Source organism: Artibeus jamaicensis, unplaced genomic scaffold, assembly GCF_021234435.1.
Source record: "Artibeus jamaicensis isolate MK-2021 breed Jamaican fruit bat unplaced genomic scaffold, CSHL_Jam_final contig_388, whole genome shotgun sequence".
Classification (NCBI taxonomy): domain Eukaryota; kingdom Metazoa; phylum Chordata; class Mammalia; order Chiroptera; family Phyllostomidae; genus Artibeus; species Artibeus jamaicensis.
In genome coordinates, this window is record NW_026521813.1 from 8886493 (window position 1) to 8911393 (window position 24901).

At 40.2% G+C, this 24901-nt stretch overlaps 1 protein-coding gene across 20 annotated transcripts in view; it reads left to right on the forward strand.

Moving 5' to 3' along the window:
• DST (dystonin) overlaps positions 1-24901 on the forward strand; it is a 453023-nt gene that overhangs the window by 327879 nt on the left and 100243 nt on the right. For all 20 annotated transcript variants that reach the window (XM_053664966.1, XM_053664967.1, XM_053664968.1 and 17 more), the window contains 11 exons: positions 1088-1639; positions 2751-2927; positions 8745-8868; positions 12273-12481; positions 13112-13429; positions 13908-14074; positions 15659-15815; positions 16711-16837; positions 19130-19192; positions 19768-20009; positions 20878-21007. In XM_053664966.1, coding sequence (XP_053520941.1) covers positions 1088-1639; positions 2751-2927; positions 8745-8868; positions 12273-12481; positions 13112-13429; positions 13908-14074; positions 15659-15815; positions 16711-16837; positions 19130-19192; positions 19768-20009; positions 20878-21007 — 2266 coding nt within the window. The remainder of the gene's footprint in view (positions 1-1087; positions 1640-2750; positions 2928-8744; positions 8869-12272; positions 12482-13111; positions 13430-13907; positions 14075-15658; positions 15816-16710; positions 16838-19129; positions 19193-19767; positions 20010-20877; positions 21008-24901) is intronic.

Below are 24901 nucleotides of genomic sequence, written 5' to 3' on the forward strand. Positions count from 1 at the left end.
GAAAACGCTCAGGAAGCACCTAACAAGGTGGGGTGAAGGTAGGGGTGGGAGAGCCTGGAGTGTTCGGCACCGGCTGGGAGAGGGCAGGCGTGCAACAAGAGCTCTGGCATCTAGTCGTTCGGCTGCATGAAAGCCAGCATGGGAAATGTGGGAAGTTGCCCGTAAGGTTTGTTATCCTTTTGGTCATATTTGCATGGCATATGGGGGTGAATAAAAGAAGCTACTTCTGGCTGGAGAGAAAGGGTCTCTCAGCCTCTTCGAGGCCCCCAGCTTCCCTGAAGGCTGAGCTGATCGCCAGCTCTGCACAACTGGGACCTGTTTGCAGGTGCATTTTGATCCCTGGCAAGCACCAGGCTCTTGGGGCAGTGTTCTCCCTGTGTGACACTGGAAGCTCCTTTCAGCAGACCCGTGCCATGTAGCTCCATTTTCTCCATTTTCCACATACAGGCCACTGAGGCCCAGGGAAGCTAGTTAGCTGCAGTATTCTCTTTTATCATGTGTTTCTCTAACTTCATTGGGCTTCTGTGAATGTGTATTGTTCTTGATTAATTATTGCCATAGTGTTTTTATATCTTTAAAACTGAAAAAAATTTTTTCTATTTAGGTGTTCTTTCAGGATCATTTCATAATAAATAATGTTATACCCATTTGCTCAGTGATTAGGTGAAGACCTTAGCAGTTTCTTTTAAGGTGATTGTGAGGAGGCAGTGAGTAAAATGAGATCTGATTGTAGATGCTTGTTTTAGAATTGGAAGAGAAATCTGTTACATTTCCCTCCCAAACTTCTCAAAAACAGTACTTACCCTATGTGATTATATAAGTACTTTCATATTTATATAACATAAATTAGAAGATTGGAAATTTGCTAAAAAATGAGATTAGAATGTTCAAAACGTACCTTTTGCTATTCTGAAATTCACCAGTAAAAGGCAAAATACTGTGCATTTTGGAAAGGTTAACAAGAAGCAAGTTGTCTGTCCGTAGATCATTTAAGTCTGTAGGCTCTGAGGCCACAGAGAGCCCCCCCAGCCTCCGTGCCACCCCACACTGCCCTGAAGTCACGGCGCGTTTGATTCCTTTCACGCAGGCCCAGCATGAGAAGATCGTCTCTCAGCACCAAGCTGTCCTCGTGGCCACTCAGTCCGCACAAGCCTTGCTTGAGAAACAGGGTCACTATCTCTCTCCCGAGGAGAAAGAGAAACTGCAAAAGAACATGAAGGACCTGAAAGCGCATTACGAAACTGCACTGGCTGAGTCGGAAAAGCAAATGAAGTTAACGCATTCTCTGCAGGAAGAACTGGAGAAGTTTGATGCCGACTACAGCGAGTTTGAGCACTGGCTGCAGCAGTCGGAGCAAGAACTCGAAAACCTGGGGGCAGATGCAGATGACTTCGCTGGTTTAATGACCAAACTGAAGAGGCAGAAGAGTTTCTCAGAAGATGTCATTTCTCACAAAGGGGACTTGAGGTACATCACAATTTCTGGAAACAGGGTGTTAGAAGCAGCCAAATCTTGCAGCCGAGGAGACGGAGCTGGCAAGGCTGACCAGCAGAGTAACATCGACACTTCGGCCACTCACAGAGAAGTCCAGGGCAAACTGGACCAGGCCACCGATCGGTTCAGGTCTCTCTACTCTAAGGTAATTTTTTTTTAGATTTTATTTATTTATATTTAGAGGGGAAGGGAAGGAGAGGAGAGAAATATCAGTGTATGGTTGCCTCTTGTGAGCCCCCTGCTGGGAACTGGCCTGCAGGCATGTGCCCTGACTGGGAATCGAACCTCGATCATGTGGTTCGCAGGTCCGCACTCAGTCCACTGAGCTACACCAGCCAGGGCTTGTTTTTGTTTTCTAAGGGGAAGATCAGTCTGTGATTATAGTTTTTATTCTATCCTCTTAACTTTTGGTTTTGGATTAGAAGTGAGAAACCTAAAAACTAAAGCAGAGAAAATAAGATAATTTTACATTTTATCTTGTTTACCTCAGTTATATTTGTTTTTTTTTTACTTAAAAAAAAAGTTTTTAAAGATTAGGAGCCTAAAGTTATTTTTTTTCAGTTTTGAGTGATTTCTAAAACTCAGTAATACCCAATTTGACCACCAGGTGGTGTTTATGTTTTGTCTCCAAGCAAACAGAATGGCTTGCTAATTTTTTGCGGCTTCTCAAGTTTGAGAACTAGTTTTGTCTCAGACGCTTCCCTTCACAGATGCTGCCAGTGTTTGTTTTACAGACATATTTGATCAGTGTATTATTTTAATACTTAATGAGTCACAGACTGTTTCAGCTGCATATTCCCTTGGGCAAGTAAAAGAGTTGCTTTTTTCTTCAAACAAAAGTAAGAAAACATTCCCCTGATTGTATGTTGAACAGCCTGACCAAAGCTGCACAATTGATATGAAGAACATTGCTGGCTCTTGGTCTTTGCTTCATTTTGTAACATATAGAAGTGATTCATTAAGCACCTTGAAAACCTTTCCATCAAATACATATCTAGACGCGTGGTGTATAAAACCTAATGGAAACGGGCCTGGTAGATCAGCCTCCTCTGATGACTGATGTCCAGATCCTCAGCTGGACTTGGTCAGAGCATGTTTCTTCGTTTAAAGGCAAAAATCTTAGCCCTATAGCTTCAACTCACATTGGTCAAAGTCTGGTGTTTTTTAAGTTACAGAACTCAGGTTCTAAGGTTATTTATCACAAATAACAATAATAGATTTTAATTCTCCACCCTTTTACTCTTGATTTTTTTTAGTGCAGTGTCCTTGGGAATAATCTTAAAGATCTGGTGGATAAATACCAACACTACGAAGATGCTTCATGTGGACTTCTTTCTGAGCTCCAGGCCTGCCAGGTCACAGCGAGCAAACACTTATCTGAACCCATTGCGGTGGACCCTAAAAATCTGCAAAGGCAATTAGAAGAGACCAAGGTAAAGAGGAGAGAGACACACACACACACACAGAGACAGGGGAGGACCCAACCCTTCAATAGTCATACTGAAAAGCTTTCACTTTCCCAGTCTTGTGGTAGTTTCACCTAAGGAAGGAGAACAAAGGATGGAAAAGTGTATTTCTCCCTCTAGAGGGAGTTATAACTTCAGTTCTCAACCATCTTTATCTCTCTTTCCAATGACCTTGTTTTTTCTCCTGTTGTTGAGCTGGGTTGACATTGCTGTTATGGCTTCTTCCCTGCATGCCATTGGTCCCACCTCCACAAACAAAAACCCAGACTGTCTGGGCCACTTGTTTATCTCTATACATATTTATTTCATTTATTGTTTTTCTCTAACATTAGAGCTAAACTCCATGAGGGCAAATGTTTTTGTTTATTTTGTTCATTGCCATATCCCCAGCAGCTACAACAGGACCTGACCTGTTGTGGGTGTTCAGTAAATATTTGTTGAAGAAGGGACAGCTAGCAGGGGAGAAGGGGTCTCACTGTCACGTGTGGGCTCTGAGGACCAGGATCAGTATTCCTATTGAGATTCCTGTGATTCATAGGGATACAAACTTTTGTTACCCAGCTCAGTTCTCAGAAAGTCTACCTGCTTCTTCAAAACTGCAGGCTTGATATGGGAACAGCATAACTGTGGAGGCCTCAACTATACATACCCACAGTAGCCGGGAGAGTCTCTGTTTCTTAAATTGAAAGCATATTTTAGCATCCTAATGTAAGGGGAGATAATTTTTGAAAGATCTTATTCTTAATCCATATGACCAATACTTTTGAGTTTGAAAGTTTAATTTCATAAATACACTCTTCAATTCTTTCCTTCCTGTAGTGTTAGCACCGCCATAGCTAGAAAGTAACACTGTATTGCCAGTTAAACAACTGCCTTTCAGAATTTAGTTACATCTGTTAGTTACAGAATCAAAAATCATTACCGTGCTGTTAACAAGGAGAACAGGTCCTGAGTGAGCTTCACATTAGGAATTGCCTGAGACTGGTGCCTTGAGGCTGGAAGAAAGCTAAGTCATACCCTGGGGCGCAGTGTGGCCGTTGAAGACCAAGGCAGAGAGAAGGGGGCTGGAAGCAGGGGGTGGGAGGAGGGAGGAGACATGTCGGGAGGAAAGGGGAACGGTGACCCCTTTCTTTCTTGGACTGGGCTCGGGACCAGCCATGGGGCTAGGTCATGTCGACTGACGAGTCTACTGTCCAACCTCTCAGTGGTCTCTGAGGTGGCTATAAGTCAGGAAACTTTTATGAGCTGGACAAGTGCCCAAGTTCATCCCTTTCTGGTCCAGGCTAGAGATCAAGGTCATAATCTTTCAGTATTCCCTGTCACTGATGCTTCTCTCATGTTTTAATTTCACTGAAGTCCACTAAAAACAATATATGGTACTCATTTGAATACCTTAATTTGTAGTTTTCCCCCCAAATTAGTACTATAAACCACCATTTTGGCTAAATTATAACCCGATACCATATTAGGAATAAAAACTCTTGACTCTCTCAAGCATAATTATGGACAGAGAAAGCATGGGATGTTTTGAAGAGACAGATGAAGAAAGAATGCTTCTTTTGTAATCCATTTCTAAGTTCCACAGTGATGGGGGTGCTGCTTTGATACTGGATGACTTTCTAGAACCACAGCGGCACTCGCGCTGTGTGTGTGTGTATTGGGTAGACCCTGACGTGCCAGGCCCACTGTTGGGTTTTGTGAAGACCCAAAGATGTTAAAACGCTACCTCTGCCATTGGGGAACTCACATTCTAAAACCGCTGTGTTTTGGAGGAATCCTTAACCTTTTTTTATATCCTGAATAACCACACAGTACAAATGAGCTGTCCCTGCGGCTTAGGTTTCAGGCTGGTCACAGGTCAAGTTCCTTGAGGGGTTTCTCATATAATACTTCTCTGTAACTAGACTTCTGGGAGACCTTCCCCAGCAGATTCCCTCTGACACAGACCCTCTGGCCACTTGGAGCAGCTGCAACATCTGTAGTCAAACCAGAGACTGCATGCCGGTCGCGGTTCGGTGGGCTTGCTGACATTGTGCCATTGCCTGGACATTGCCACCGTTTCTTGGCTATAAAAATAAGTTGAGGAAATTGTTGCTGTTGCTTAAGGCATTCATGTCTCGTTTATTTTTCTTCCTGTGTTTGTCATCAAGTGCTGAAATAGAGAAGGATCTTTTAAAGTCTTCCACCTGATATCTTCATCAATTTACTCATTCATTCACTCATTTATTCCAGAAACTTTTTTCTAAATGCCCCTTTGTTTTTTCCTTAAAATATTTTTTTTTATTTTTCAGTTACAGTGGACACACAATATTATATTAGCTTCAGGTGTACAACATAGTGATTAGACATTTATATACCTTATGAAGTGGTCACCCTGATAAATCTAGTACCCCCCTGACACCATACATAGTTGTTACAATATTATTGACTAGATTCCCTATGCCGTACTTTACGTCCCCGGGACGACTGTGTAAATGCCAATTTGTACTTCTCAACCCCTTGCCCCTTTGCACCCGTCCTCCCAACCCCCTTCTCCTCTGGCAACTGTCAGTTTGTTCTCTGTACCTATGAGTGTGTTCGTTCTGTTTATTTTGTCTTTTATATTTCACATATAAGTGAAATCATATGGTATTTATCTTTTCTCCAAAATAGTTCACTTAGCATAATGCCCTCTAGGTCCATCCACGTTGTCTCAAATGGCAAGATTTTATTCTTATCACCAAGTCATATTCCATTGTATATATGTCCCACATCTTTTCCCACTCATCTACTGATGAACCCGTAGGTTACTTCCATATCTTGGCTGTTGTACATAATGCTGCCATGAACATAGGGGTGCTTGTATGTTTTTGAATTAGTGCTTTGGGTTTCTTCTTACTCTAGGAACTTTAGTCAAGGCCTACTCTATTGCAAACACTGGGCTAGGCAGTAATAATAGAAACCTGAACAGGATAAATTCCTAATTCTTGAAGAAGATAGTTTGATAGAAGAGACAATCAACCCAGTGATATTCACAGGAGCTCCTGGAGGGGGAGTACTTAAGTAGGGTTCAGGAGAGAGCCAGGGAAGGCTTCCCAGCTGAATTTTAAAGAGGGAATAAGAGCTAAGCTCAGGGTGATGGCCGGGGGTAGGTTGCATGTGGGAAGATTGGTGTGTAGAGATGCTAAAGCATTGGGTCTAGTTTGAGCAAATAGCTAAGAAATAGCTGTGTGTTGGACATTTCGGGGACAGAAAGTAGAGAAAGATGAGATTAAAGATAGAATTAAGGAATGGATTTCACTGGACTTTTTATAGCATGCTCAAGTTCTGCATTTATTAGGAAGGAAATAGGAAGCTTCTGAAAGAGTTTGGAGAGAGGAGTGAAAACACAGAGAGCTGTGTTTTCCACAAAACGCATTTTAGGGAAGATGTTGGAGCAGGAAGCACAGTTAGAATGCTGTTTCCAATTAAGTGAGAGATTATCCTACAGTGATCCAGATATATGAAGCAGAAGTCTGATGTTTAAAAAAATTAGCAGGTAAAATTGTGAGGTCTCAATGGTGGATTTGCAGGTGGAAAGGAGGGAGTTCAGGAGGAGCCTTAGGTTTATTACCTGGGTAATGAGGTGCAACCCCAGGAGGAAGTGCAGGTGGAGGGAGTGAGGGGATGGGTTCAGATTTAGCTTTCTGAATTTGAGGTGACTGTTTACACCCAGATGGAAACATTCAAGAGGCTGTTGGAAACCTGGGCCCATGGCCAGGGATGAGTTCATCGACAGTCAGACATATGGGAATTTGGATTTGAAATCCAAATGTGAGACGAGAAGAGGAGCTTGAGTACCTCAAGTGAAAGTAAAGCCAAGCCTGGGGCCCGGGTGGCCAGGCAGCCCATTTGGACGGAGGTGTTGGGAAGGCAGGGCCAAACTTCTGCAGGACTTTATGGTTCCCGTCTCTACCTCCTTTCTCCTCACTCTTGCTGTTCACGTGCATCTGCTCACTCCAAGCACTCCAGGGACCTCTCTGCAGCAAACTAAAGGTTACATTATCCTTTTGAAGCAGCTGACAGTTAACCGTTTCCACTTTCTCTCTTCCCTCAAACTTTGGGGACAGAATTGTTCTGGGCTCATTTCCACCTCCCCGATCACTTCTGGTCTATCCTTTTTCCACTCCTTATCACTTCCATACGTAAGTACTCTCCATGATTCTTTAGGGCCTCCTTCTCTGGTATTTCTGTGCTTTCTCCCTTCAGTCTCATCACGGGGCTTGACTCCCAGGGCTTTGTGTATAGTTGTAGCCTGTGTTCAGAGTCTCCTTTACGGTGGCTCTGCTGTGCCTGTGCGAGTGTCCCCCAAATCACTTTGAAGTCATGAATTCCCAAACAAACTCTTGTTTGCTCCTTAACTTGCTCCCACTTTGGCTTATGAATTCCATTCATTCCCTGGGCTCAAAAACTTTGGGTACTTCTCAAGTCTCACCTGTGTCCTTTGTACCTGCCCTTGCAAGCAGAGATGTCTACCGAACATTCTGTGATGGCGCAAATGTTCTTTAATCTGCTCAGCCCAATGCGGTAGCCCCCAGTCACACCTGGTTACTTAGCACTCGCAGTGTGGCTAGTGCAACTGAGAGTGAATTTTGAATTCCGTTTGATTTCAATGAATTTAAGTTTAAAAACCACATGCAGTAAGTTGCTTCCGTATTGGACAGCACAGCTGTAGATGATCAATCATCGAGTCCCATGGACTCTTCCCAACTCTAACCAACTCTGCTTTCTCAGCTCAGACATGCCCTCTCGGCTTTATTACTGCGAAGCTGCCCTAACTGGTGGTATTCATGCCTCCTTTTGTCCCCTTGCGTGGATCCCACACAGTGTTACCGACTTGGCCTTCCGTGAGACAGCTCAGAGCATGACACCCCCTCACTCCAGAGCTCTGAGTGTCTCCCTATTGCTGCAAGATAAAGTGTAAACTCCCCAGCCTGACATTTGAGGCCTTTTCAGTCCTATTAGTATTTATTCGACTGTATACATTCTCACACCGGGCGGGACTCTGGTTTTCCCCAGATGTTTCTGTTCCCATCTTTGCTCCTTCTCTTTGTTCTCCACCTCCCCTTCCCTTTGCCCAAATCCATGCTTTCTCAGGACCCATCTCAACGCCTCTGTCCCAGAGGTGACACCATTTTCCTCTCCCGTTATTCCTTCTCTCAACTTCTGGTGATACTTTTTTAAACTCATTTTTGGCATTTAATCACTTCCTGTCTTAGGCTAGGGGATCCCTGTGAGTAAGCTCCATGTGTGTTTGATTTCTGTATTTCTCACAAAATGTAGCAAGATCTTTTTTAATATGACAGATATTACGTGACTCTTATTGAAATAACAGAAAGAAATGTGACTCAGGAGCCGCTGAAATAGAGGTCCTTAATTGTATTTTTAAGTGGAGATACTTGTTTTTCGTTTGTTTTTGTTTCGTAGTAGTAGTGGGAGTATTGTACAAAGCCTAAAAATGGGGGTTAAGGGGCAACTTGGGTCAACGGTGGGGGGAGGTCACAAGGTCAGAAATAAGGCCAGTTATCATGAACATATGCTCAAGATTAATTTCAAGGCTGAGTTTGTATTATGCTGACTGGCTGATGCTTCTGCTAATGCTACTCTATAACTGGCTGTAGTCTAAGAATTCTGGAGTGAGTTTATGATGATGAAGGGTTTCCTCTGTCCACCTTAACTCTACCTTTTTTCTGTGAGTCATTTTTCTCCTGTTGGAAATCTGTTACTTAGTCCTACCAAGTGTAATTGAAGCATTCGGTCCTCTAGGCTCTACAAGGACAGATATCAAGTCAACAGGTTGCTGTAGAGAAACTGAAAAAAACAGCCGAAGTGCTTTTAGATGCCAGGGGATCTTTGCTTCCAGCCAAGAATGAGATCCAGAAAACACTGGGTGAGTGTTCATTTCCTTGTTTTAAATGAAGGGATTCTAATGGATATGGGAAAAAGGGTCACCAGCACATGCTGCATTCACAGCCTTTCCCCGTGGAATGGTGCTTCTCGTTCTGGGAGAAGGCATGCTTCCTTTGGCAGGAACGTTAGCATCTGGAAATGGGGGCTGTGTACATTGAAAAGAGTCTATTTAGAGATATAAATAAATTTCAATTTTATATTCAGACAATGTAACAGAAAGTCTTTATCTAATCGTCACTACAGAAAGCGGGGCTTTCCAAAACAGACTTTCAGTGGGATCTTTCTCTCTGGAGCAGGAGCACGGGTTTAAGGGGTCGAGAGATGAGCAGATGATCAGACATGTCCTTCCCCCCAAAGGGAGCATGAACCGAAATCGCAATAGAAATTTCAGACAAAGAATAAGCTTTGCTCTTCCAAAACCACTCTACGGGGGGAACCTGTACAGAGACAGCCAAACTCTTCTGATCTTGCATCCTTATCCAAGAATTTTTAGTATGTGCCCTCATATATGCACACATATCCATAAACTACATACACATATCACTGTCTTATATTATGTGTACTGTAACTGTAATACACACAAATATAATGTTTCAAAGTGTAAGGCAGAAATACCAGTGGACGCTCTGACCTTTGTTTTCAGCACCCCAGGGCGCTGTCCCCAAGCCCCACGCAGGCCGAGCCACTGTGAGGGGCTGAGTGCAGGGACCGGAGGGGAAGCACAACTGTGTTATACGTGTTTCTGTTATTTGGACAGGCACTTTCCCCATTGTTAGTCATACTTAGTTTGGCTTTTATTTGTTTACAGTCCATATGTTATATAATTTTAAGACTTTAAAACTTCTCTCAGGCATAATTTTCTAGGAATATGTGTAAGTATATTTAAGATTTAGAGGAGTTTCTCTAGGATCTATATAACTTCTAAAAAAATCAACCACTTAAAAATAATATTTTAGTACATTTTGTTCTGTACCTTTTCCTAAAATAATTGTATTTACTGAAATCAAGATTTTACTTCAGTGATAGTATTTCTTTACAAAGAGGTCCATAAATACCAGTAACACCAAAACTGAGTTAATGTAATTAAGATGGCTGCTCAGGAAATCACTAGCAGGGTTCAAGGGTGGCCGATGTGACCAGAGGGTTAGTTGCCCATCTGAGAAGCAGCTCACCTGCCCATGACCACCTGCAATTCAGAGTATTTGCTCTTTGGAATTAGGACTTCTACTTGAACCCATTGCTTATTCCCCTGCCAGTATCAGGCTCATTCAGTGCTGTCTGCCTCCCCTGTCAGCATTCCAAGGGGATTCATTGTGTTTTAGTGATGGGAGCCTAAATGTCTGTCTGAGTCATTGAAATATAATATCTCACTTCAGTGGAAATTTGCCTGTTTTCTCATGATACAATATCAGAACGATTAAGAAGAAATATTGTTTGTTTCTATGGATTACATTCCCTGGGCCAAACACAAGCATGCAAGATAGTTCATTTTTATAGAGATGTTTTAGGTCCAAATTTTCTTTTACTGAAGCATTCTACAGTGCATCAGACTAAAGTATTCAGAGATAATTAAAATACTTTTCAAATTCTTGGAATATAACCAATAAATTAACAATTAAAAGCAGGTTGTTTCAGAGAGAGAGAATGTTAAAAACCGTTGTCCTTGGAACTTTTCATTGTTCTGCAGCATAGAATGTAGGATGTTAAAATATTAACATCCTGCATTGATGTAGAATGTTAAAATATAGAGCTTTACATGCAAGTGAAAATTAGACCAGAAAGGTTTTTTTTAAGCATTTCACAGCTTTAGAATTAAAAGTATAGTTAATCTCATCTCAGATATGTTGACCTGTTAACCTTGTTTATTTTTCCCTTTTGTCTGGTATTAAACTTTTTAAATAAATTCTATTTGTGTATATTTTAGAAGACTAATCTCAACCTTCTTTATCTATTTATTTTTATTGTATTGTGTTTTTTTCATTGCCATTTATCCCCCCTGCAATCACCACACTACTGTATGTGTCCATGAGCCCTTTTTTTCTTTTTGCTCCATCCTTCTACCCCCAACCTCTGCCCCCCATAGCTGTCATCCTGTTCCCTGAGTCTGTCTCTGTTTTGCTGGTTAGTTCAGTTTGGTAATTAGATTCCACATATAAGTGAGATAATAAGGTATGTCTTTCTCTGACTGGCTTATTTCACTTAGCTTGATATTCTCCTGGTCCATCCATACTGTCACAAAGGATAAAATTTTCTTCTTTCTTACAGCCGAGTAGTATTCCATCCTATAAATGTCCCATAGTTGTTTTATCCACTCATGTATCGATGGACACTTGGGCTGCTTCATATCTTGGCGTTTGTATATAATGCTGCAATGAACATAGGGGTGCTTATGTTCTTTAAAATTAGTATTTTGTGTTTTTCTGATATATTCCCAGAAGTAGGATCACTGGGTCAAAAGGCAGATCTATTTTTAATTTTTGGGGGGTATCTCCATACTGCTTTCCAGAGTGGCTGCACTGATTTGCATTCCTACCAATGGAGTCCCATTTGTCCACATCCTCACCAGCACTTGCTGTTTGCTAATTTATTGATGATAACTATTTTGACTGGTGTGAGGTGATATATCTCTTTGTGGTTTTAATTTGCATTTCTCTGATGATTAGTGGTCTTGAGCAACTTTTCACATGTCTATCATCCATCTCTGTGTTCTTTTTGGAGAAGTGTCTGTTCAGGTCCTTTGTTCATTTTTAAATTGGATTGTTTTAAGTGGATTTTTATTGTTGTATGCTTTCTCAGTACATTTGCATTTACAAATTTCTGTGCACTTGAGTACTCTCCTTAGGTGGTGACAGAAGCTTAATTTATATACGTGTGAGAGGGAGAGAGCTAGTGCAAGGGAGGGAGGATTTTTACACCTAAAGGTTGATTCTTGGCGAGTCTTTATGATGATATACATTGTTCCTTGAGAACAGCAGTGTGTGAGGGTGTCTTTTTACCTTCCATATAGTCATTAGTAAGTGTGGCTCATCTGAAATGTCTGACTGGGAATGTGCATTTACTCCAAAGATTTGCTGTGTGGACTGCCCTCATCTCTGTCTGGGACAACTGAAATGTTCATGCATCTAAACTGTCTTTGCAAGTGCCGACGATACATGTATGAAGTATTTTTAAAAATATTTTTCATTTTCCAGTGTGACCTTTTCTTTCTTTCTTAAGATTTTAGGTGGTGCTCTAACTATGCATTATGAATTTATCATTTAAATCTTTTTCTCTTCCAGCTTTGGTGTGGAAATTTTGTGATGTGATTTCCTCCTAGTGTATTTTTTAACAGGACTAGGGCAAAGGTAACTTTGTGGATAACATCTCCTGATTTTCCTGGACTAGATGACATTGTTGGGAGATACGATGATCTGGCCAAGTCTGTTAATGAACGCAATGAAAAACTCCAGATAACCTTGACCCGCTCCCTGAGTGTACAGGACGGCCTGGATGACATGCTCGGCTGGATGGCAGGTGTGGAAAGTTCTCTGAGAGAACAAGGTCAAGTGCCCTTAAACTCTGCTGCTCTCCAGGATGTCATCAGTAAAAACATCGTAAGTCACATATAAAAAAAAAAAAAGAATGCCACTTTTAGGTTAAAAAATAAACCCAATTACATAGTTCTAAGGATAAGTAAACTTAAGATAAATTTAAGGATATAGAAGAACAGACATTTTCCAAATGTATCTGTGGAAAGGAATGCTTGCACAGAAAGGGATGTGCAAAATGAGTTCTCTGTGAGGGAGTATAGAAAGAGTTCTGTGTTCTTTTTCATGAATATTATTCATTATAGGGGCTTACACACACCTCGAGTCCCATCGTGGTTGTCACTGCCACAGCCAGCTGCACAGGAGGTTAATCAGATCAATCTTGTTGTTGTCTAGCCTTTTAAAAATTAGGACCGTGGATAATCCCCAGGCTCCACTAGATCCCCCGGGTTGCTGAGGAGAGGCCGCCTCCTGCCTCTCTCAGGCAACCAGCCAGCTGTTCCCTGCTCTCCCTAGAAGAGATTTGGGATGGGATTCCTCAAGGGACAGATCAAACTTGTCAGTCAGCCCCAACCGTTAACCTTCCTTCGTCACAGGTTGTTAAGCTTATGTTGTTAGGAAGAGTAATTTTTAAAACTCTGGGACATTATTTGTAAACATTCTTATAAAACACATGCAATACTTGATTCGTTTCAGATGCTGGAACAGGACATCGCGAGTCGCCAGGGCAGTATAAATGCCATGAATGAAAAAGTGAAGAAGTTTATGGAAACAACAGACCCGTCTACCGCATCCTCACTGCAAGCCAAAATGAATGACTTGTCTGTTCGGTTCTCAGAAGCAAGCCATAAACAGAAAGAGAAACTTGCGAAAATGGAGGAGCTGAAAACCAAAGTAGAACTGTTTGAGAACCTCTCAGAAAAGCTTCAAACGTTTTTAGAGACAAAAAGTCAGACCCTCACTGAGGCAGATGTGCCAGGAAAAGATGTTACTGAGTTGTCTCAGTATATGCAGGTGTGTCTTCCTTAGTGTTCACAAGGCTGGTCAAGTACATGAACAGTTGAGACAAGCTCATCTGTTTACTGGCAGAATTCTAATTAGCCATCATCATTTCATTTGCTGATGGATTAGTAAAGAGCTCTGCTTTCTTTCTTTACAAAGCACAAAGCCCAGCTTCTCCTCGAAGCCTTTGCTCACTGATTAGAAATGAACACCGTATCTCGCACATACACTTTTCACATCTCTTAAATGATGTAAGCTTCTCATGTGCCAGAACTCACAAAGGGACAGATGTAAAAAGTGAAATTTTCAATTAAGTGAACTTCACTGTGTTCTAAACAACCTGCTTGCATGTTTATTTATATTTAGAATACTGACCATAGGGCAGGATTGTGTTCATGTCAGATTCTGGTCACATTCGTACTTCTTGATGGGATGCCATTTGAAGCTCTAGCAACATCTTACATTGATTGGATATCTAAATGCTTTGTAGGAATCAACTTCTGAATTCTTACAACGCAAGAAAGATCTGGAAGTTTTGCACAGTCTCTTGAAGGAGATATCCAACCATGGCTTGCCAGGTGATAAGGCCCTGGTTTTTGAAAAAACAAATAATTTGTCCAAGAAATTCAAAGAAATGGAGGATACCATCAAGGAAAAGTAAGCACCACTTAACAAATTAGATTTTATTCTGTGCGATACTAATTAGAATGATTTATTTTTATATACTTACATAGATACCTGAAACAACTTTGAACACTTGTGAATAAGCACAGACTACTAGATAAGTGCTTTTGTGTTGATTTTTTTTTGCTATTACAATTAAGTGTAGTTTTGTTAAAATATTTGTAGGGAAATTCAAGACATCATACATAAAAGTAGAAAGCATTATGTAAGGAAAATGGTGGTGATAGTGTATTACTGAAAATAACCGAAACTTACCGGAGTGTCTGCAGCCTTTGGCAAATACCACCTTTTTATTTGCAAGGCTCAGTATATGGCAGAAATAACCTTAAGATAGCTCATGATTTGTTGTTTTCTGGGTTCAATTCAGAGCCTGGATTTTTTTTTTTGTAAAATAATTTACTTTGTTTGAGTTGTTGATAAGACATGACTCTATGAACAGTCAAGATAAGAAACAAGAGAACGAACCTAAGCTGAGCTCCAAAGCTGTACAGGGCTTAGCCTGGTGAAGGAACTTTTGTGTTTCTGATCTCATGTTAGTTCAGCACACATAGAACATCTGGTTTTGCTAACATTGATACAGAAGACCCCCCTCCCCAAATAGAAAATTGTCATTTCTCTTTCAACTATTTGTTATTTCTTCATCATTCTCTCCCTAGAGCTTCTGAGCGCTGTCTGTACTTCTCATGGAGCTATATTTCCCATCTTGTCATATAATATTTGATCCATATTTTACACAGAAGAAACGGTCTTGGTTGTCTTAGGTAAACTCTAGGTTGTTTCTCTCAAATGGATTCGATTCTAAAACCACGCAGCCATCAGCAATTAGTCCAGCCGCAGTGTGCTTTTATGTGCCAGTATTCCACACGCTTGCACATGTGCACATGGTACCCACATGTCGTCCACGTTCACAGTCTGTCTCCACAGCTGTTCTGGTGCTAGGCATGTGCCCCCCTCCGTGGTGTGAGGTACAGAAAGATCCACATAGTTAACCTAGGAGCTTCCTCAATATCTATAGGGGAGACAGCCATTAAAACTTTTCAGCCACTAAGGTCTCACCTCTTTTGGCGCCTGAAATCCATGCTTTAAAAGCACCTGCTTTTATCCATCCACTAAAGTGATTGTAGTATAGTATAAGAACCAGTAGGTGGCGTAACGTTTTCCTCATGTCCGTGCTGTGTAAACGTTTCCCCTCTGGTTCTGTGCCTGCTAGCAGTAAGCGCCAATAAAGTGGACAGATCAAAGCTCATTGAATCTAAATAATGTTAAAACTGTTTATATAGGGTTTATGTAGCATTATGGAGTGCCATTACATATGGGGTACAGATTTCTTCTCCCAACTTTATCTATAGACCTTGCCTTTGAGAATTAGACAAATTCTCAGTCGATTTCATTTACTACCTATAAACCTTTCCTCCTGTATCAAATGGTTAGAGTGTATGTGGGGGAAGATTTTTTCTTAATATTAAATCTGATTTTAGAAAAGTTATTTATTAGTAATTAGTCCTTTGGAGTGTCTTCTTTCTGTGGCTTAAATTCGTCAATAATTTCTGTATCTAGGAAAGAAGCTGTGTCTTCTTGTCAAGAACAGATGGATGCTTTCCAAGTCCTGGCTGAATCATTAAAGTCATGGATAAAAGAAACCACAGAAAGAGTTCCCATTGTGCAGCCTTCTTTTGGTGCAGATGACTTAGGAAAATCTTTGGAAGAAACTAAGGTGCATCGTCATGTCTAATACTAATTGCTCATTTGCCTGTGTTGGTAATTAGAGGTTCAGATGAATAGTGGCTTCCTTGTTTTTAGCGTCACATAAGTTAGATCTTCGTGCAGGTAGGGTATGTTTTTAATGTATTTGGAAATCATGGCATGGGGCTATATGATCCTTTGAGGAATTAATTTGCTTTTTTTAAAGAGATAGTGAGTTGTTCACTCTTACAGTAACTAAGTTCCCTTCTTCACAAAATCTCTACTTAGTTTCAGCTATTTTTATGCCATGTCTCATAATGTTAAGTAACAGAATCTCTCTTTAACTCAGCATTTCACTGTAGCCTGAGCATAACACTATAACCAATATTTGAAGATAGGGGTTAATTTAATCTCCACTACAACGTGTGCAAGTCTTTTTGTCATCTGACTCGTCAAAACCTACGACCAGTTGCACCAATTTTTATACTCCAAATTTGTGGAGGTGTGTGTTTTTCAAAGTTCACTGAAATTTTGATGATTAAAACACACTCTTAAATGGAATTTTGAATTCCCATTTTTTAAATTGTTTCCAGTACTGTTCTTCTCGTAACCTGCCTGTTACCGGGTGTAATGCTCCATACTTACAGTTGACAGTTTAGAACCCATGGCAGCCAGGCAGAGCGGGGCTTCCACTGCGGCTGGGAGCAGAATGCAGGCTGACCCTGCTCCGCTCCTCCCTGCTAACAGTGTCAACGGTCACCTGGGCTGTTGGAGCAAATAGGGATGCTACCTTGTTCTTCCATCCACCCCCCCATGAATCGGGACCCACAACCATTATTGTTTTAAAACATGTTTAAGAAATTGGGTTGTAATGTATAACTCTGAAAATATGAAGACTGAAAAATAATGTGTTTTTATACCTCAAGAAATTGCAAGAAGAGTGGAGTTTAAAAACACCAGAGATTCAGAAGGTAAACAGCAGTGGGATCTCACTATGTAACCTAATAAGTGCCTTGACCACCCCTGCAAAGGCGGTAGCGGCAGTTACATCAGGTATGTGTTTTGTTTCCATTCATGGCAAGACCCATAAGAACTGGGCTGGCTCATGATCATGTTCTTTCTCTGTGTTATTCATCAATGCATAAAATAATCTCAGAAATACAAGGGGAAAGTAAGAAGAAAGATGGCACCCATAAACATGCTAAAAGCTCTGATGGAAAATTATCTGTGGTGGTCAGATTTTAAATCCTGCTCATGTTTTATTTTATTAAAGACTACAACTAAAATATAGGTAAATTAATTTGTAAGAAGGGGAGAAGCATGATATTGGGGAAAGGGAAAGATCAGATTTGATTTGTTTGTTTTTTTACCTTAATGAATGGAGATGTTAAACTTCTATTTGTAATACTTGATCTAGAAGTGAGTCGGGCCTCCTGGGAAAGAGGAGGTGAGGGAAGGAAACAGGTGCTTTTCTGTAGAGTGGACCTCTCATTTCATTCCCAGCTGCTTCTACTCCTCACACTATTCACAAAGAAAACAATTATGTAATATGTTAACCAGTTAACATCTAAATCACAATCTTTATTATGGGTGAATCACTCTTTTCAACAGAAATGGAGGCTTGTGTATAAATAATGATTCTATTGATAAAATTAAGTTGTGGGAATAGTTTTAAATTTAAACATACTTACATTATTGTCAATTTCAGTGTTTTTAATCTTTTTAAATCCAAGAACAGACAGAAGGCAGATCCCATATCTTTATTCCGAGAGTTGCTGTGGTTTCTGGGTCCTGCCCAGCCCCCGTCTGTCCCTGCTGTGAGAGACGCTCCGTCGGGCGCTCAGCCAACCGTTTATTCTGCTCCATGAACCCCATCCCAGGGAGCGCTCCTATTTTATGTGATGTGATGATCTCTCTTTCCTCTCCTCATCAGATTTCTTGAAATGTCAGGTTTATTTTTAAGAAAAGGAATTCTGCAGTGTTTTATTTTAGTTTTTCATGTCCACTTTCTATTTGCAATAAGTAAAAATGGAGGGGGCTGCAGAATGGAAGAAAGATGGTGAAGGGATTAACCAAAGAACCTTGTGAACGACACATGGACACGGACAGTGACATGGGGATTGGCTTCCAGGGGCGGGGGTGGGGCTTGTGAGGGTGGGCAAAGGGAACAAAAAGCGGGGACAACTGCAGCAGCATAAACAATGAAAAGATGAAGTTTACATTGCCCTTTTAAAATATTTTTCGTTCTTGATAACTGCTAAACATGGTAAGAATTAATCTTGAGCATCTTCAGGATATTTTCTCATCCATCCGAAATGTCATTGTGTGTGTGTGTTTTTTAAAGAGACAAAACTTAGATTAAGATTCAGATATTTAAATGTTTTTGTTTGTTTAGAATTGCTCTCATGTGGTTAGTTTTGGGAAGTGTCTTTGCGTGTTGGATAGATTGCCAATGCATTCTTGGACAACAAAGTAATTATTTGTTTAATATTCTAATTATGGAAAAAGCTACCAAGGCTACATGTTTATATAATTAAAAGAAATAATAATGACTACTCACTGAGCAGTTTCTATTTTATAGGCAATATAGGTTTACTGCGTTTAATTCTTACTGTGGTCTCATAAGGTAGGCATTCTTTTCCCTGTCAGCTTGGCGAAGTGGTGACTAATTTGTCCAGTCACATAGCTAGTGGTGAGTGGGCCGGGGGCCCCGCTCAGGTGAGTGATGTGCAGACACCCAGGCCTTCAGCCCCTGCACTCTCCTCTCTTCCTGTTGCAGACACAATGTGAATGTAGCAATAGGATTTTTTTCTTTTTTTACTTTTAACGTTTCTGCCCTGTCTTTTTACATCGGTCTACCTCTGTGCGACCTGTGATCACACTGTGTCAATGCACTTATGGGTTTCAGCTTCTTAAGTAAGGTAAAAGCTCTTTTTGTCCGTCAGTCTTGTGTGCTTCCCGCGACTCTCTCATTGGTCAACCCCTGAGGTTCAGAGACTTGATCACTAACGTAGCTGCCAACAAAGACACTTCATCGCGGAATCATGTTCTAAACTCACATTTAATGAGTAACGTATGCATGTACATTTACTGAAACTCTCATGTTTAAGGTGATCATGTCACTACTTGAAGGATGAATTTTGTAGAGAAGAAACGATATGGCTTGATCTTTACATTTCGCACCTTCATTTAATTTTGAAATTAAATCAGTATTTTATATTTTCAAATAGTAACAACATCTTAAAATAATGACTGCTTACTGGGGTTTGATTTCATGTCACCTACTATCAATGTGTAGAAATACTATGGAAATCTGTGATGACTTCAGTGATAATATTTTCGCAGGTGGAGTAATGTTAAATGGTGAAGGAACAGCCACAGATACTCAGGAAATTTTGGCAAATAAAGGTGAATAGTAGCTTTAAGTGCTTATTGATTACAATAAATTGGTAATCTTTTTGAGAGGAAGTCTTCTCAGAGGTGAATAGTAGTTATATTAAAACTTCTAATGAAATTAAATTGTTTTAATATGATAGTCGCATTCTCTATAAATATCATATTTATATGGCATCTTATGTAATTTTGTTCATCTGAAATTAGTGAAACCCAGTAGTTCAGTTTGGCCTTTGGTTATGTTTCCTTCTTTTTGATTAATATGAGGTATTTTTTCTCTGGACATATTACTTAAGCTATTTTCTTGGGTTTGATACCTAAAGAATTAATAAGTAATATGGCATGCGGTTTTTTTATTATATTTACAATATCTGTTTTATTTCACATGTATTACATAATGTCCCTAAATTATTTGTCATTAAATAGCATTATAAGATGATCTAACCTATTCTAAAGATTCTGACTTTATCATAGTAGGCTTAATATTGACAAAATAGAAGGGAATATCCTATAAAGCAAACTTTTCTTTTTAGAGCTCTACTCTAAACATCCTGAAAACGTGTCAACATAATAATTTGTCTTATTCATAGGATTAACATCTATTAAAAAAAATATGACCGACATAAATCACGGTTACGAAGAGCTTGGCCTCTTACTTAAGGATAAAATAACCGAACTGAATAGTAAACTCACCAAATTGCAAACGGCTCAGGAGGAATCAAGCGCCATGATGCAGTGGTTACAGAAGATGAACAAAACCGCAACCAAATGGCATCAGGCACCCACACCTACAGACACCGAAGCTGTGAAGACCCAAGTTGAGCAGAATAAGGTATATTCTGGGGGTGCCCTTACCGAAGACGTGGAAGAGAAGAGACGAGTGTCTGAAACTGAGCCCTGGAGCTTAGGAGCCCTTGTTGTGATTTCTTGCTCCATTACCTTCAGGAAATAATTTGCCAGTTTGGTTTAATGTGCCTTTCTGAACAGATTGATGATAATGATTACCTATTTTTGTGCACAGACATTATAAAGATGAGTGAACTGTCAGTTATAAGCAACTTTGCCACCTTTAAATCAGTTTAAGTCTAGGATTTTCACCAGTCAGCTGTTGGAAAAGATTTATTTAAGGGCTGAGTGTACAGTGTAGCAGGGATCTGTTCTGTCTAGTATGAAATCATGCTTTCCTGTTCTTTAATAGACGGTGTTTCTTTCTACAGCCATCAGTATTGGGGGAATGGTTTTACTTTGTGGCAACGATGGCAAAAATGTCTACAAGTGGCCTATATTTGAACTCTTACATTGAGTTGTCCAGAAAAGTGTTTATTCACTAGTACATTCTCAAATCTAGCAGTCTTTGTCAAGACTGATTTTCGTGTTAATTACAGTCTTTCTGATGCCATCTTTTTTTTCCCAAAATGATTTATTTGAGAATAATATGAAATTTTTTCGAGGTATTGGGGATGAGCCATTATCTCTATAGCAATGGCATTCTTTGGGATTCTTTTATCAGATAACTGAAGACTAGTGAGAACAAGAAGGAAAATAACTAACTGTTAACACAGATCCTCACCCATGTCAGCATTTAAGAGCAAAACTTTTCTGGTCAAGCTAAAGAAAAAAAAATCTATCAGACTTGTGTTGTTGTCTTTTGATATGGACATGCTTTAATGTAGCTACTTTATTTCCCTCCCCCTGGTTAGTCATTTGAGGCCGAACTGAAGCAGAATGTAAACAAAGTGCAGGAGTTGAAAGACAAGCTGACAGACCTGTTGGAGGAGAACCCGGACACTCCCGAGGCCCCCAAGTGGAAGCAGATGTTGACTGAAATAGGTGTGTTGTATGACTTACACCAGAGTCTGTGAGCAGGAGCTCGGTCTCTTTTTAAAACACCCTAATCTTCATCAGAGAATATGTATCCAGTAACCTCCCTTATCTTGAGATTTGCTTTCATGTTTCACAACCTACGTTTGCATATTTAAAAGTGTCATTTCAAATTAAATTGTGCTAATGTGGCATATTTTATATTACAGGTTTTTTTCTAAGCACAGTAACTATATTTATTTTTATGAAGAAGATAGATACTAGTTAATAACATGATCATTGAATGACATGTTTTCATTATTGCTTATTTTTTTATTAGATTGTTGGTGCTTCTAATTTTTTGTGCTTTATTTTATTTTAACTTAAATATTCCTTTTAGTTTATTGCTCTGGAAAAGGTAGGCTCCCTGCTCCTCCACAGGGGTCCTTTTGGGTCTCCTCCAGCTCCTACTCTGTGCTCTTCTCTTCCCCAGCCAGTGTCAAAAAGTAGCTCCCCACAGAAGTATTATGGTTTCACTTCTGTATTCAGAGTTATCCTCTCATATCAGTCTTGTCCCGATGTAAACTGTTTCTCCTAGGTAAAGAATTTTTACAAGCCCTGTTATCTTACCACCCTTTTTCATTTCTATAACAATAGGGAAAACAAATGTAAGACAATGATACTAATTTTCCCTACTACATAGAATTGCTTTTCAGAATTCAGTGAGTGTGAATACTGCCTGATGCATAGTGAGTGCTCTGTGTTCGCATGGATGATAATAAGAATTCTTTTACTTTCAAGCATTCTATTATATTTAGCTAAAGATTGTCTTTCCTTAGAGCCAGATACGTTGTGATAAATTTAGAAATGTGTAAGTACATCGTACTTTGAAAAAGGTTATCCAAGGGGATCTTTAATGTTCAATAGTGTATTTAATCCAATACAGAGAGTACTGTTGCATGAAAATGAATTTGTCCCTAATTCACTGGCTCTTACCTGGAATATGAGTTACTTAGGGGAATATTATTAAGCATTTTACAATAGGGGTTTGAGTGAAGAATGCATATTTCAAAATAGCTTCCTGATAAGATTTAGATATTTCTCCCTCTCAGTCTTTTTGTTTTAATTGCATTGTCTTGTGAGATTGTGTTTGACTACCACATGCTATATAGAATGATGCCATTAGATAGGGTTCAGCGGTGGGTCCTGTTAAAATCATGCCTTTAGTGTATAGTATGCTAGGTGAAAACTGTCCATCAGATCAACTAATTATACCCCTTGATGAATATTGGTTGAGTGACTTGTGTTCAAATGCTGGTCAGTAACTTTGGGCTTCAGGAGCAGGTCTTCTTGAGGGTGGGGAGAATAGGAATGGCTTCCTAGCAGAAGGTAAAATCCAGAAGAATTGTGAAGGAGGGGTAGAGCTGAGATATATGGAGAGGAGGAAGAGCATGTCAGGTATGGGGCCTGTGTGAGCAGAAGCCTGTTTGGATGATGTGAGTAAGTTCAGCAGTATTAGATCAGAGGGTTCATTTTGAAATGCAAACCTTCTAAGATGAGTAGAGTTAGGTCAGTTTGTGGGAATCCTTGAATGTCAAGCAGAGTTATTCAGATTGTATTGTCTAGATGGTGAGTAGTTACTCAAGAATTTTAACACAGGAAGTGACACATTTAAAAGTGATTTTTTTAGAGGTATTATTTCAGAACCAAATGGATTGTAGCTTAGAAACACGAATGGCAGGGAAACCAGTTAGAAAACTGATAGTTTGGGTCCTTACAGTGGTTCTCAAAGTGTGTTCCTGGGAAGAGTAGCAGCAACATCACCTGGGAACTTGTTAGAAATGCAACATGTCAGGCCCTGTTTTGAACCGACTGATGGGAAACTCTGGGTGTGGGCCCAGAAACCTGTGTAATCATCTCTCCAGGTGATTTTAATGTAGCTGAAGTTTGAGAAACACTGGTCTGGGCAAACCATGATGAAGACCAAAGTGGAGTTAGGCCACTGCAAATATGAAGGGATGTGTTTAAGGTGTTGGGGTCAAGGCTGTACGAGAGCTGGGAAAGTCACGAAAGGGCGTTCTGAATTATTGCCTCTCCATGACACAAGTGAAAAGGTAACCTTTGAAAAAAATCTACAAGTCAGAAAAATACACCAATTTTGATAGGAATTTTAAAAAATTTTTATTAAATTTATTGGGGTGACATTTCTTTTTTTCTTTAATTTTTTAAATTTTATTTTTCAATTACAGTTTGCATTCAGCATTATTTTGTATTTGTTTCAAGTGTACAGCATGGTGGTTAGACAATCACATACTTTACAAAGTGTCCCCAATGGTTCAAGTACCCGCCTGGCACTGTACATAGTTATACAACATTATTGACTGTATTCCCTGTGCTGCACTTTCAAACTTCATGACTATTCTGTAACTACCAATTAGTACTTATTTATTTATTTATTTATTTAAATTAATTTTTAATTGATTATGCCATTACAGTTGTTCTGTTCCCCCCTTCATTCCCCTCCACCCTATCTCCCCATCCCCACAATTACCCCCCCCTTTAGTTTATTACCATGTGTCTCAAGTTCTTTAGATTCTATATTTCCCATACTATTCTTGCCCTTCCCCTATCTATTTTCTATCTACCATCTATGCTACTTATTTTCTGTACCTTCTCCCCCCCTTCTCCTCCTCCTACTCCCCTGTTGCTAACCCTCCATGTGATCTTCATTTCTATGGTTCTGCTCCTGATCTAGCTGTCCTCTTAGTTTGCTTTTGTTTTAGGTGTGGTTGTTAATAACTGTGAGTTTGCTGTCCTTTCACTGTTCATGTTTTTTTAACTTCTTTTTCTTAGGTAAGTCCCTTTAACATTTCATGTAATAAGGGCTTGGTGATGATGAACTCCTTGAATTTGGTCTTATCTGAGAAGCACTTTATCTGTCCTTCCATTCTAAATGAAAGTTTTGCTGGATAGAGCAATCTTGGTTGTAGGTCTTTGGATTTCATGACTTGGAATACCTCTTTCCAGCCCCTTCTTGCCTGTAAGGTCTCTTTTGAGAAATCCGCTGACAGTCTGATGGGGACTCCTTTGTAGGTGACTGTCCCCTTATCTCTTGCTGCTTCTAGGATTCTCTCCTTCATTTTAATCTTGGCTAGTGTAATGATGATGTGCCTTGGTGTGTTTCTTCTTGGGTCCAACTTCTTTGGGACTCTGAGCTTCCTGGATTTCCTGGAAGTCTATTTCCTTTGCCAGATTGGGGAAATTCTCCTTTATTATTTGTTCAAATAAGTTTTCCACTGGTGGCTGTTCCTCTTCCCCTTCTGGTACCCCTATAATTCGGATGTTGGAGCGTTTAAAGATGTCCTGGAGGTTCCTAAGCCTCTCCTCATTTTTTTGAATTCTTGCTTCTTGACTCTTTTCTGTTTGGCCATTATTTGCTTTCTTCTGGTCCACTCCATTGATTTGCGTCCCAGTTTCCTTTTCATCGCTATCGGTTTCCTGTGCATTTCCATTCATTTCAATTAGTTTTGCCTTCATATGTTTGTCTAATTTGTGGCTATAATCAACCAGTTCTGTGAGCATCCTGATCACCAGTGTTTTAAACTGTGCGTCTGAGAGTTTTGCTATTTCTTCATCGCTTAGATTTATAGGCTCTGGGGCTTTGAGATCTTCTTGAGTCATTTTTGGTTTGTTTGCACCCCATAAGTATGAGGAGCGGAGCCTTGGACTCCCAGGTCACTGGGTTATGCTGCTGTATGTGGAGGTGGGGTCAGAGCGGGAAATGATGGCGCCCTCTGCTGCCGCTGCCGCTCGCTGTGGGGACCCGTTGGGTCCTGTCTAATCACCCACTCCCTCGCTTGTCTATCCGCTCACGAATGCACAACCACAGTCAACCCATAGCCCTGCTCCCTCGCTGTTTCCCTG